Here is a 14644-nt window from a genome sequence, read left to right as displayed (position 1 = left end):
GAGCCGCGAGCCACATGTGGCTCCCGAGCTACAGGTTGGGGAGCCCTGCCTTAAGGGGATAACAGGTCCAGTACACCGCGCAAACCTCACAAATCTCGCGAGACATCGGCATAACACACTATGGGGCGGGATCTGGGGCCTCCGCTACACGACAAAGGGAGGAGGCGGCGCTCGGAGGAGGCGGTTGAGTCAGGGGGGAGAAAACACACCTCCCTGACTCAATAGGGGTATGGCGGGAAATTTATAAAAATTATTATTTCAGCGTTCCTAGGGATAATAAACATAAGAGCCACCTTTACAGAATGCAGCCTTAGTGCTGCTGAAGGTGACTCTTTTACTTTAATAGGCCTTGGGGGGTGACAGGTTCCCTCTAATTATATGTACCAAACGTCCAGCTGAGGGTCTGTATGTAGGGGAGACAGGGCAAAAGCTTAGAGCAAGGATGAATTCTCATCGCCACACAATAAAATAAAAAAAGAATGGATCTACCTGTGGCAATACATTTCTGTATCACTGATCGCAGCATCATGGACATGAAATTACTGCTATTGAAAGGTAACTTCAAGTCTCAGAGAGACAGAAGAGCCTGGGAGCACAAACTATGGATGACCTTTGAGGATGATAGTGGATAGGTATGAGATGTACAGATAAGGAAAAAAACTAAGAAGAGAGATGTGTAGGGAAAAAAGAGGGAGGGAAAAAAAGAGAGAAAGAAAGAAAGAGAGAGACCAAGAAAGAGAAAAAAGAGAGAAAGAGAAAGAAAAAGAAAAATTGATGAAGAGAACAAAAAAGACAGGAAAATAAAGAAAAAAGAAAAAAGAGGAGAAAAGAAAAGAAAGAAAGGAGAAAGAAGGGAAGGAAAGAAAGATTAAAAAGAGAACGCGTAAAAAGAAAGAAAAAAAAACAGAAAGACAGAAAAAAAGAGAGAATACAAGAAAGAAGAAAGAAGGGAGGGAAAATAAGATACAAAAGAGCATGCGAAAAACGGAAAGAAAAAAGGAAGAAAAAAAGACAGGAAAAAAGAAAGATAAAAAAAGAAAGAAAACAATAAAGAAGGGAAGGAAAGAAAACAAAAAAAAGAGAGAAAGAAAGAATGGAAGCAAGAAAGACAGAAAACATGAAAAAAGAAGGAAAGGAAAGAAAACAAATAAAAAGAAAGAAAGATAAAAAAAGAAAGATGAAGAAAAAAAAGAATGAGAATGAAAAGAAAGACAAAAGAAAGAAGGGAAGAAAAAAAATTGAGAGTAAGGAAGACAAAGGATTTTGATGCACAAGGAAAGCTTAAGAGGGGAGGGATAAATTGGAAGAAGAAAATGGACAGGACCGTGGTGGAGAGGGACGTGGATGTGGCGGTTCAGGGAGGAGGCGACACGAGATGGACGGAGGTGATACAGGGAGGGGAGTGAAAGCTGATGTGGAGACCTAGAAGACACAAGTGTGAACTCTCCTGGATATTTGGAGCTACAAATATAAAGCAGATTAAATATTTGGTCCAAAAATACAGGTGTTGTCCGGAATTGGGGCACATTCACACTACGCTGCGGAGGACGAGACCTACCTTATATCCCAGGTAGGTGAGGAGCATTGTCTCCAGAAAGCTGATTAACGCAACGAGAACCTGGAGGAGAGAACACAGAACGAGAGGCTGTAAGATTGCTCAACAATTCTGCCATACACAAAGGATCGGAAGGAGAGAAACAGAGACTAACACTGTCCCAAGGGCAAGGGCAGCTAATTATTACCAGAGTGCCATATAATACTGCCATAGAGAGCACACATACCGTGGGATGTGATAAAGTTGGGGCACCCCTGGTCAAAATTACTGTTATTGTGAACAGTTAAGCAAGTTGAAGATTAATTGATTTCTAAAAGTCCTAAAGTTAAAGATGACAGATTCCCTTTGTATTTTAGATAAAAAAGTATATATTGTCATATTTTTCATTTAAAGAAAATACAAAAGGAAAAATGGGCTGATGTAAAAGTTTGTGCACCCTGCATGGTTAGTATCTAGTGCCACTCCCCTATTGCAAGTATCACAACTTGTAAACACTGTAGTCAGACAAGAGTCTTTCAATTCTTGTTTGAGGGATTTTCATCCATTCTTCCTTGGAGAATTCTTCCAGTTCTGTGAGATTCTGATTCCTGGGTCGTTTGCATCCTCTTCTATTTTGAGATCTAATCACAGATTTTCAATGATGTTCAGATCAGGGGACTGTGAGGGCCATTGTAAAACCTTCAGCTTGCGCCTATTGAGGCTGTCTATTGTGGATTGTGACATGTGTTTAGGATCATTATCCATTTGTAGAAGCCATCGTCTTCATCTTTTCATCTTCAGCTTTTTTACAGATGGTGTTATTTTTGCATCAAGAATTTGTTGAAATTTCATTGAATCCATTCTTTCCTCTACCGGTGAAATATCTCTTTGCCATTGGCAGCAACACAACCTCAAAGCATGATTGATCCACTCATGCTTAATGGTTGGCGAGATGTTCTTTTCCTGAAATTGAGGATTTTCAACAGCAGAAAAAAAGGCAGCAACATTTACCTGCCCAGATCTTGGAACAAATGCACTGCAGGGTGCAGCCAGTCCATAAAGCAAGATGATAGCAACACAGGTGCAAAATACCAGATCAACAGCCACTCTCCAAATACCCACTCCTGGAGGAGGTGACTGCCCAGTATACAATTGCACAATAAAGGCCCACATAGGACGTTGTTCACACAATGGTACTGCATAGTGTCTGGGTCACAGCCTATTAGTCACGCCCCTACTTTTCGATTAGGCTGGCTGGCCAGCACACTCTCAATGCATCCCAGTGCAAACACCCCTCATGCGAGACCGAACGTGTTTGGGCTTGGCTGCACCCCGAAAAATACAGTGCAAAAAATATACAAAAATAGTGAGGTATTGGTTGATATTTTGGCCAAAATACTCAAGCTTGTAAACCACGCCAAAGGTCCCCACGCTTACGAGTCCTACACTAAACTAAATAGCCAAGCCACTAGAGACTCAAGGTCTACAAAAATTCAATTTTCAATAGCAGAAAAAAAGGCAGTGCATTTGTTCCAAGATCTGGGCGGGTAAATGTTGCTGCCTTTTTTTCTGCTGTTGAAAATTGAATTTTTGTAGACCTTGAGTCTCTAGTGGCTTTGAAATCTAACAGAGTGACTAATACCTGAAATAAATTCTTTATTAATAATTCTATAAAAACTTTTATTGTTCTACTGTTCAGAGACACCTGCACAAATATGGCCTTCATGGAAGAGTCATCAGAAGAAAAACTCTCCTGCATCCTCAATTTCAGTAAACTAAATAGCAAATCCACTAGAGAATTCTTATGCAAAAGATGAACTGGTATAGTAATCTAGAAATCTAACATAATGACTAATACCTAAAATAAATTCTTTATTAATAATTCTATAAAAACTTTTAGACAAATTGCCACAGACCTGCAGCCTGAAAAACAAAAAACACATACAAAAGCTCCTAGTACACCCTACTGCTCCCTGATGTACCCTTCCTACTAGCGGAGGTTGGCACCCTAGCTTGTACGCAATATGGCGCCCCCGCTCACCGACGGCTCACCCTGGATACAATCTGTTGAACCTTAGATAAGTGATAACTATGCAACTAATACACAACAACTAAATCGGTCAACAGAAAATTGTGCCCTTCAGATATAGAGTATCTAAAGGAGGAGGAGGAGGGCAGAGAGTGATCAATAAAGAAGGTGATGTCTTACCAATAATATCAGACACTGTACATCTTACTTATTCAAAAAGGAGCCAAATGTGAGCACATACTGATACAAATAACACAACTGACTAGAAAATAAATGGAAAACCCAGACCTAGATGGAATATCACAAGGGCAAGGGTGAAACAACACAGCAATAAAAAAAATTGAAGGCCTTTGCTAACTTGCCCTATATTCACCCTATTGCCACTGTCCCTGCCTGACAGCAGAGGTTAGCACCCTATAACCCAAGGCAAATGGCGCCCCCGCTCTTGTCAGCTCACCCTCAGTTACCCTACACACTTACCCTCTCATCTCTCAAGATAAAGATAACCAGCCAAGGGACAGTGAGGGAACCACGTGTGCAGGAAAAACTGGGACAGAGGGTGCACAGGACAGTAAATAAGCTCAACATAGTGCGCTCAAAGGTAAGAATAAGGGGTTCAGCCTAGAACCAAAGCCAAGATAGGTACACCATACGATATACGGTTACGGTAGACACAAGTTCCAGTCACTGGGTTAATTGCTTTTAATGGTACAGTGTCATACTGGTCCCAAATAGCAAGAACCTGCCCTTTAAATTGTGCATTAGACCGGTACCACGGCTGACATGTTACTGGGAGCCAAATCAGAAAGTGTCCCCATCAGATCAGGGGACTGTGAGGGCCATTGTACAACCTTCAGCTTGCGCCTATTGAGGTCATCTATTGTGGATTGTGACATAAACAACGAATGGTTCAATATTGCAGCTCTCCCTTATTGCACAAAGCCCAGAAATACAGCGACACTAAAACAAACAAGCAATCTTATCTGGGGTCCAAGCGATGAACAAATGCCTCAACACGTTTCCCTTCCATGATGTCAGTTCATCAGGATGCGAATGGACCAAACAATGCCAGAAGATGCAGCATACGACAGTCAGGACATCCTGGTTGCAGGTGTATGGTATATCAGGAACATGGGGTTTATAAGGCCCGCTTAATCCGGCCCATAGACCGTGTGAGAAGGAGTGCACGAGAATGTGTCCAGTGATGCCATACCTTGTCTTCTTGTCTCATAATCAGAACCGCGCATGTCTCAACAAATCACAGGCACTAGAGGTTCATTAGTTCCTCCTCATATCAGCGCCCACTTCCTGTCGGTAGTGCTTTCCATCTCGCACATGCGCAGTTCACAACCCTGCGTTCCACTCGGCACACGCGCACTACCGCATAGGGGCAGAAACAGAAACCCAGGAAGAGTTGCGCTTCATATCGCGCATGCGCACTGGTCAAAATACCACTGTGTGACAACGGTGATGGCTTCTCCAAATTCCACACTGTTTTAGAAGTGCCTTCCTCAAACCCAAAGCCCAGAAGGGCCTGAGCGACAGGTATCTTTCTCCCAACACTTCTAATACAAGGAGGAAAGATTCAGCGATCCCAGTGGATTATGGTCACCTCTAATAGCCCCAACCATATTACGGAACATTTGTCATAATTATATATTGATAGAACAGGAGGAGCTATATCAATCTCCCGAAGGTGCTCACACACTATCTCATAAGTGTATGCCATAAGGCCAGATGACCATAAAATAATGGGTAGAGTAGTCGCTGTAAATAACAACGACTTAACAAACAAAATAGTTTCAAATAAAGCAGCTATAGGTAAGTTGTTCATTTAACCCCATAGGGGTTACTGACTCCATTCTAAAGATCCACTGGGATTCTTTTTGTAATAGTAGTTTGTCCCAGTCGCCCTGTCGGCCATTTGGTCTGACTACTTCCAATACACAGAATCTGAGAATGTCTTCAATACCTTGGTGGCACTCCCACATGTGTCTAGCTATAGGGGTGTCTCTTTTACTTCTCACATCTCCCAGATGTTCACTTATCCGTTTCCTGAATTCCCTCTTAGCTTTACCTATATAATTCATAGGACAGGAGCATGTTGCCATATAAATAACTACTGTTGTCTTACAGTTAGCAAAATCCCTTGTAAAGAATCTCCGACTTGTTGAAGCACTCAAAAAGCTTTTGCCTGGTAAGATCACTTTGCAGAAGGAGCAGTTACCACATCAAAATGTGCCACAAACTTTCCTATCAAGCCAGATGCACCAATCGGTCCTTGAGGGACCTCCCCTTCCGAAAGGTAATTTGAGGCTGGGAGGGAATAAAATCCTCAAGGGTAATGTCTGCCTGCAAGATCTGCCAATGTTTCCTAAGAATCCTATAAACATTGTCTGATTGGCTATCGTATGTACCAATAACTCTACAGGCATTACTGACAATTTGTTGATCATGGGGTTGTAGAAATGTACATCTTTCTCTCTGAAGGGCATTTCTAAACGCCCGGGTTCAACACCCAGTCTGGGTCTCCCCGCTCCCTAAAACGGTCTCTCAGTCATACGCCTGTGCCCTAAAAGTTCCTTCCTGGGAACAATTTCTCCTAATACGGAGGTACTGTCCATGGGGAATACCCCTCTTAAGGAAGACAGGGTGGTGGCTGTCACACCTCAGAAGGGCATTAGTGGCTGTTGGTTTGCGATACACCCTAGTATCCAAGAAACCCGATTCATTTTTGCTAATCGTTACATCAAGAAATGCTAGTTCACTTTGATGGCATTCAGAAGTAAAATGTAAACCAATGGTATTGATATTTAGTTCTTGTATGAATCTTTCAAACTCATTCTCTGAACCACCCCAGATGACAAACACGTCGTCTATGTAACGATACCAAGCTGAAATTTTCTCTGCCCACCAGACTTCCACATCCAGAAAGACGATCATTTCCTCTCACCAGCACAGGGGAAGGTTAGCGTACGAAGGCGCACAAGAGCACCCCATCGCGGTCCCCCTACGCTGGTGGAAGTACTTGCCGTCAAAAAGAAAGAAATTATGAGTCAAAATGTACTCCATTAATTTCAATGTGAAATCATTATGTCTACTAAAGTACACCACCCTGGATTTAAGACCCATCAGTGTTGTGAATTCCGTTCTCGGGCTCCCTCCTGTGGTCATGAGTGGTACTGTGTGAGTTTGTTCTTGGGCTCCCTCTGGTGGCCTTTAGCGATATGGCTGGTCTGTGGCTGGGCTCAGCTGCTTCATTTCCTGCTATGCTGGGCCTATTTAATTCACCTGGACCTTCACTTGTTGCCTGCTGTCGGTGTATTCAGTCCTGTATCTCAGCTCTCCTGAATATTCCTTGTGACCAGTCTCCTGCTGGAGAAGCTAAGTTTGCTTGTTCATTTTGCTCATTATTTCCTTGAAAACGTTTCTCTGTAAATGATGAGTTCAGTCCAGCTCGCTTTTATGTGATTTTTCGCTTGCTGGTTAGTTCTGGGGTGCAGAGTGCGCCCCCCACATCGTGAGTCGGTGTGGGGGTTCTTGCATTCTCTGCGTGGCTTATTTTTGATAGTTTTTGTACTGACCGCACAGACTCCTATCTATTTCCTATCTATCTAGTGTTAGCGGGCCTCATTTGCTAAACCTGTTTCATTTCTACGTTTGTATTTTGCCCTTAACTCACCGTTATTATTTGTGGGGGGCTCTCTAAAAGTTTGGGGTTATTTCTCTGAGGCAAGTGAGGTCTTTGCTTTCTCTCTAGGGGTAGTCAGTTTCTCAAGCTGTGAAGAGGTGTCAAGGTTTTTAAGAACGCTCCACGGCTGCCTTTAGTGTGTGTGGATAGGATCAGGATTGCGGTCAGTATAGCTTCCACATCCCCAGAACTTGTCCTTATATTCTGGTCATATGTGTCTGGTCAGTTTTGAGATCCTACCACCGGATCATAACACATCAGGTGTGGGATGCTGCTGTACAGAGCTTCAACGTCTATTGAACATAATAGTGTTCCTCTATCAACACAGATGCCATCAATCTTACACAGCAAATCCGACGTGTCTCTCACATAGGAGGGGAGAGAGGTAACAAAAGGTCGAAGGATATGATCCACATAGATCCCCACATTTTAACTTAGGGAACCCACCCGTCACAATGGGGCATCCCCTCAATGGGGCAAGCCCCTTGTGGATTTTGGCATAGCATAAAACTTAGGAATCGTGGGGGCCCGAGGTGCCATAAATTTGTACTCACTATCTGAAATCAATTTCTCCTCTAAACCACCATCCAATATTACCATGAGTGTCTTAGTGAATTCGGCAGTAGGGTTAAAATCCAATATCCCATAAGTATCTCTATCACCTAGGATAAGTTTACATATGCTAACATACGTTTTATGATCGAGGATGACCAGATTACCCCCTTTGTCTAAGGGTTTTATAATAATATCCTTATTTCCCTCCAAGGCATTCATGGCATTATATTCCTCCTCCCAGGGTATTTCTGGGCTTTGTGTAATAAGGGAGAGCTGCAATATTGAACCATTTGTTGTTTATGGGGACACTTTCTGATTTGGCTCCCAGTAACATGTCAGCCGTGGTACCGGTCTAATGCACAATTTATAGGGCAGGTTCTAGCTATTTGGGACCAGTATGACACTGTACCAGTAAAAGCAATTAACCCAGTGACTGGAACTTGTGTCTGCCGTAACCGTAGGGTAACTGAGGGTGAGCCGACGAGAGCGGGGGTGCCATTTGCGTTGGGTTATAGGGTGCCAACCTCCGCTGTCAGGCAGGGACAGTGGCAATAGGGTGAATATAGGGCCAGTTAGCAAAGGCCTTCAATTTTTTTTATTGCTGTGTTGTTTCACCCTTGCCCTTGTGATATTCCTTCTAGGTCTGGGTTTTCCATTTATTTTCTAGTCAGTTGTGTTATTTGTATCAGTATGTGTTCACATTTGGCTCCTTACTGAATAAGTAAGATGTATAGTGTCTGATATTATTGGTAAGACATCACCTTCTTTACTTGATCACTCTCTACCCTCCTCCTCCTCCTTTAGATACTCTATATCTGTATGGCACAATTTTCTGTTGACTAGTTTAGTTGTTGTGTATTGGTTGCATATTTATCACTTATCTAGGGTTCAACAGATTGTATCCAGGGTGAGCCGTCGGTGAGCAGGGGCGCCACATTGCGTACAAGCTAGGGTGCCAACCTCCGCTGGTAGGAAGGGTGCATCAGGGAGCAGTAGGGGGTACTAGGAGCTTTTGTACGTGTTTTTTGTTTTTCGGGCTGCAGGTCTGTGGCAATTTGTCTAAAAGTTTTTATAGAATTATTAATAAAGAATTTATTTTAGGTATTAGTCATTATGTTAGATTTGTAGATTACTATACCAGTTCATCTTTTGCATAAGAATTCTCTAGTGGCTTTGCTATTTAGTTTACTGAAATTGAGGATGCAGGAGAGTTTTTCTTCTGATGACTCTTCCATGAAGGCCATATTTGTGCAGGTGTCTCTGAACAGTAGAACAATTTACCACAACTCCAGAGTCTGCTAAATCTTTCTGAAGGTCTTTTGCAGTCCAGGGATTCTGATTTTCCTCTCTAGCAATCCTACGATCAGCACGCAATAAAATTTTGCTTGGTCTTCTAGATCTTATCTTGGCCTCCACTGTTTCTGGTAACTGCCATTTATTAATTACATTTTGTACTAAGGAAAGGGCAAATTGAAACTGGTTTGCTATTTTCTTATAGCCTTCTCCTGCTTTACAGGGACCATATAATAGTGCTATAAAGGGACCACATAATAGTGCTATACAGGGACCACATAATAGTGCCATACAGGAACCACATAATAGTGCCATACAGGAACCACATAATAGTGATATACAGGGACCACATAATAGTGATAAACAGAGACCACATAATAATGCCATACAGGGACCACATAATAGTGCTATACAGGGACTACATAATAGTGCTATACAGGGACCACATAATAATGCTATACAGGGACCACATAATAGTGCTATACAGGGACCACATAATAGTGCTATACAGGGACCACATAATAATGCTATACAGGGATCACATAATAGTGCTATACAGGGACCACATAATAGTGCTATACAGGGACCACATAATAATGCTCTGCAGGGACCACATAATAGTGCTATGCAGGGACCACATAATAGTGCTATACAGGGACCACATAATAGAGATATACAGGGACCACATAATAGTGCTATACAGGGACCACATAATAATGCTCTGCAGGGACCACATAATAGTGCTATGCAGGGACCACATAATAGTGCTATACAGGGACCACATAATAGAGATATACAGGGACCACATAATAGTGAAATACAGGGATCACATAATAGTGCTATGCAGGGACCACATAATAGTGCTATACAGGGACCACATAATAGAGATATACAGGGACCACATAATAGTGAAATACAGGGATCACATAATAGTGATATACAGGGACCACATGATAGTGCTATACAGGGATCACATGATAGTGATATACAGGGACCACATAATAGTGATATACAGGGACCACATAATAGTAATATTCTGTGAAATTTACCTGAAGACCCCACAAAGGAACTGGTCTGTTTACCCAAATAATAGGAGTCCTGGAAAATAAATCATTATTGTATTAGTAACATTTCAATTGACGTTTTGAAGAAGATTTCAATTTTGCTATATGTAGATGTCAGGTCCTCCAGACAGAAATGTTATATCGGACACGGTACACTTTCTGGACTATTAGTGTCAGCCAGTAGATTAGTGGAAAAAGTACAGCTTGTGTAAAGCCATATGGTCATTCCAGTTATGTCCTGAGAAGGGAATGCGTAGTTAGAAAATTACATATGGTTTACGTCAAGTTTTTATGTTAAATGCATTTTGTTATTTTGATCATTTTTATTTTTAACAATCTATAATGTTAAATATAATACAGGAGGAGGAGGTGAGCTGTGATACCACCTATAGGGAATGGTGGATCCTGTGTTATCTACTGTATATAGAGGTGTTATCAATCATTGTACAGGAGGAGGAGGTAAGCTGTGACATCACCTATTGTGAATTGTGGATCCTGTGTTATATACTGTATCTAGAGGTGTTATCAGTCATTGTACAGGAGGAGGTGAGCTGTGACATCACCTATTGTGAATGGTGAATCCTGTGTTATCTACTGTATATAGAGGTGTTATCAGTCATTGTACAGGAAGAGGAGGTGAGCTGTGACATCAATTATTGTGAATGGTGGATCCTGTGTTATCTACTGTATATAGAGGTGTTATCAGTCATTGTACAGGAGGAGGAGGTGAGCTGTGACATCACCTAATGTGAATGGTGAATCCTGTGTTATCTACTGTATATAGAGGTGTTATCAGTCATTGTACAGGAGGAGGAGGTGAGCTGTGACATCACCTATTGTGAATGGTGGATCCTGTGTTATCTACTGTATATAGAGGTGTTATCAGTCATCGTACAGGAGGAGAAGGTGAGCTGTGACATCACCTATTGTGAATGGTGGATCCTGTGTTATATACTGTATCTAGAGGTGTTATCAGTCATTGTACAGGAGGAGGTGAGCTGTGACATCACCTATTGTGAATGGTGGATCCTGTGTTATCTACTGTATATAGAGGTGTTATCAGTCATTGCAGAGGAGGAGGAGGTGGGCTGTGATATCACCTATTGTGAATGGTGGATCCTGTGTTATCTACTGTATATAGAGGTGTTATCAGTCAATGTACAGGAGGAGGAGGTGAGCTGTGACATCATCTATTGTGAATGGTGGATGCTGTGTTATCTACGGTATACAGAGCTGTTATCAGTCATTGTACAGGAGGAGGAGGAGGTGAGCTGTGATATCACCTATTGTTAATGGTGGATCCTGGGTTATCTGCTGTATATAGGGGTGTTACCAGTCAGTGTACAGGAGGAGGAGGTGAGCTGTATTATCATCTATTGTGAATGGTGAATCCTGTGTTATCTACTGTATATAGAGGTGTTATCAGTCATTGTACAGGAGAATGAGGTGAGCTGTGACATCATCTATTGTGAATGGTGGATCCTGTGTTATCTACTGTATATAGAGCTGTTATCAGTCATTGTACAGGGGAGGAGGTGAGCTGTGATATCATCTATTGTGAATGGTGGATCCTGTGTTATCTACTGTACATAGAGGCGTTATCAGTCATTGTACAGGGCGAGGAGGTGAGCTGTAACATCACCTATTGTGAATGGTGAATCCTGTGTTATCTACTGTATAGAGAGGTGTTATCAGTCATTGTGCAGGAGGAGGAGGTGAGCTGTGATATCACCTATTGTGAATGGTGGATCCTGTGTTATCTACTGTATATAGAGCTGTTATCAGTCATTGTACAGGGGAAGAGGTGAGCTGTAACATCACCAATTGTGAATAGTGAATCCTGTGTCATCTACTGTACATAGAGGTGTTAACAGTCATTTTACAGGAGGAGGAGGGGAGCTGTGATATAATCTATTGTGAATGGTGGATCCTGTGTCATCTACTGTATATAGAGGTGTTATCAGTCATTGTATAGGAGGAGGAGAGCTGTGCGTAACCTATTGTGAATGGTGAATCCTGTGTAATCTACTGTATATAGAGGTGTTATCAGTCATTGTACAGGAGGATGAGGTGAGCTGTGATATCACCTATTGTGAATGGTGGATCCTGTGTTATCTACTGTATATAGAGGTGTTACCAGTCATTGTACAGGGGGAGGAGGTGAGCTGTAACATCACCTATTGTGAATGGTGAGTCCTGTGTTATCTACTGTATATAGAGGTGTTATCAGTCATTGTACAGGAGGAGGAGGTGGGCTGTGATATCACCTATTGTGAATGGTGGATCCTGTGTTATCTACTGTATATAGAGGTGTTATCAGTCATTGTACAGGAGGAGGAGGTGAGCTGTGACATCACCTATTGGGAATGGTGGATCCTGTGTTATCTACTGTATATAGAGGTGTTATCAGTCATTGTACAGGAGGAGGAGGAGGTGAGCTGTGACATCACCTATTGTGAATGGTGGATCCTGTGTTATCTACTGTATATAGAGCTGTTATCAGTCATTGTACAGGGGAAGAGGTGAGCTGTAACATCACCTATTGTGAATGGTGAATCCTGTGTCATCTACTGTACATAGAGGTGTTAACAGTCATTGTACAGGAGGAGGAGGGGAGCTGTGATATCATCTATTGTGAATGGTGGATCCTGTGTCATCTACTGTATATAGAGGTGTTATCAGTCATTGTACAAGAGGAGGAGGTGAGCTGTGCATCACCTATTGTGAATGGTGAATACTGTGTAATCTACTGTATATAGAGGTGTTATCAGTCATTGAACAGGAGGATGAGTGTTATGATCCGGTGGTAGGATCACAAAACTGACCTGACAGGTAAACTGGAATATTAGGACAAGCTCTGGGGATGTGGGAGCTATACTGACCGCAACCCTGATCCTATCCACACACACTAAAGGCAGCCTGTTGTGATCCTAATGGCAGAGGATCGCAGGGTCTTCAGCAAAGTCTGCAAACATAAAAACTAGCTCTTAGGGAGGTGGTAACTGAGCTGACCACATACCTGATCCTAGCCCACAAATAATAGCAGCCGGGGAACGTGCCTACGTTGGTTCTAGACGTCTCGCGCCAGCCGGAGATCTAACTAACCCTCTCAGAGAAAATACAGACCTCACTTGCCTCCAGAGAAATACCCCAAAGTAGATACAGGCCCCCAACAAATAATAACGGTGAGGTAAGAGGAAAAGACAAACGTAAGTATGAACTAGATTCAGCAAAGAGAGGCCCACTAAATAATAGCAGAAATATAGAAAGCGGACTTATGTGGTCAGCAAAAAACCCTACCAAAATATCCACACTGAATATCCAAGAACCCCCGTACCGACTAACGGTATGGGGGGAGAATATCAGCACCCCTAAGAGCTTCCAGCAAAATCAGGAATCACATTATGAACAAGCTGGACAAAAACAGAATAATACAAAATAAACAAAAACAAGAAAGCAGGACTTAGCTTGTGTTGCAAAAATCAGGACCAGTAGACAAGAGCAACCAGACAAGGACTGATTACATGGATGCCAGGCAATGAACTGAGACTCCAGGAAGTTTAAATAGAAACACCCAGAGTCTTAACGAAGCAGGTGACTACAAACCTGGGGAAAGAGATCCAAGAACCATACCGCGAGTGACCACAAGAGGGAGCCCCAAAAGTATAGTTCATAACAGCAGCCGTGGAGCGTTACCTAAAAACCTAGACGCCTCTTCACAGCCTGAGAAACTAGCTACCCCTAGAGAGAAAGCAAAGACCTCACTTGCCTCAGAGAAATAACCCCAAAGTTTAGACAGCCCCCCACAAATAATAACGGTGAGTTAAGGGGAAAATACAAACGTAGAAATGAAACAGGTTTAGCAAATGAGGCCCGCTAACACTAGAAAGACAGAAGATAGCAAGGGATCTGTGCGGTCAGTACCAAACTATCAAAAACTATCCACGCAGAGAATACAAGAACCCCCACACTGACTCACGATGTGAGGGACGCACTCTGCACCCCAGAACTACCAGCAAGCGAAAAAATCACATAAAAGCAAGCTGGACTGAACTCATCATATACTGAGAAATGTTTTCAAGGAAATAATGAGCAAAATGAACCAGCAAGACTTAGCTTCTGCAGAAGGAGACAGGTCACAAGGGAGGTCCAGGAGAGATCAGAACCAGGACTGAATACAACGACAGCAGGCAACAAGTGAAGGTCCAGGTGAGTTAAGTAGGAACCAGCATAGCAGGAAATGAGGCAACTGAGCCCTGCTACAGACCAGCCATATCGCTAAAGGCCACCAGAGGGAGCCCAAGAACAGAACTCACACAGTACCACTCATGACCACAGGAGGGAGCCTGAGAACGGAATTCACAACAGTACCCCCCCTTGAGGAGAGGTCACCGAACCCTCACCAGAGCTCCCAGGCCGATCAGGACGAGCCGAATGAAAGGCACGAACCAAATCGGCAGCATGGACATCGGAGGCGA

The 14644-nt window shown here is 42.7% G+C and overlaps 1 protein-coding gene across 4 annotated transcripts in view; it reads right to left on the bottom strand.

The window, feature by feature from the left end:
* The window catches only part of LOC143774425 (potassium channel subfamily T member 2-like), a 283326-nt gene that overhangs the window by 170901 nt on the left and 97781 nt on the right, over positions 1 to 14644 (bottom strand). For all 4 annotated transcript variants that reach the window (XR_013215530.1, XM_077262007.1, XM_077262009.1 and 1 more), the window contains exons 5-6: positions 10152 to 10200; positions 1559 to 1618 (exon numbers count right to left, since the gene is read on the bottom strand). Coding sequence is in view for 3 of the 4 variants with exons in the window: in XM_077262007.1 (XP_077118122.1) it covers positions 1559 to 1618; positions 10152 to 10200 (109 nt within the window). In the remaining variant the exon portion in view is untranslated. The remainder of the gene's footprint in view (positions 1 to 1558; positions 1619 to 10151; positions 10201 to 14644) is intronic.

Source organism: Ranitomeya variabilis, chromosome 5 (genome assembly GCF_051348905.1).
Source record: "Ranitomeya variabilis isolate aRanVar5 chromosome 5, aRanVar5.hap1, whole genome shotgun sequence".
In the NCBI taxonomy this organism is placed as follows: Eukaryota; Metazoa; Chordata; class Amphibia; order Anura; family Dendrobatidae; genus Ranitomeya; species Ranitomeya variabilis.
Note: the sequence above shows the minus strand (reverse complement) of the source record. Positions and strands in the feature narration are given on the sequence as shown.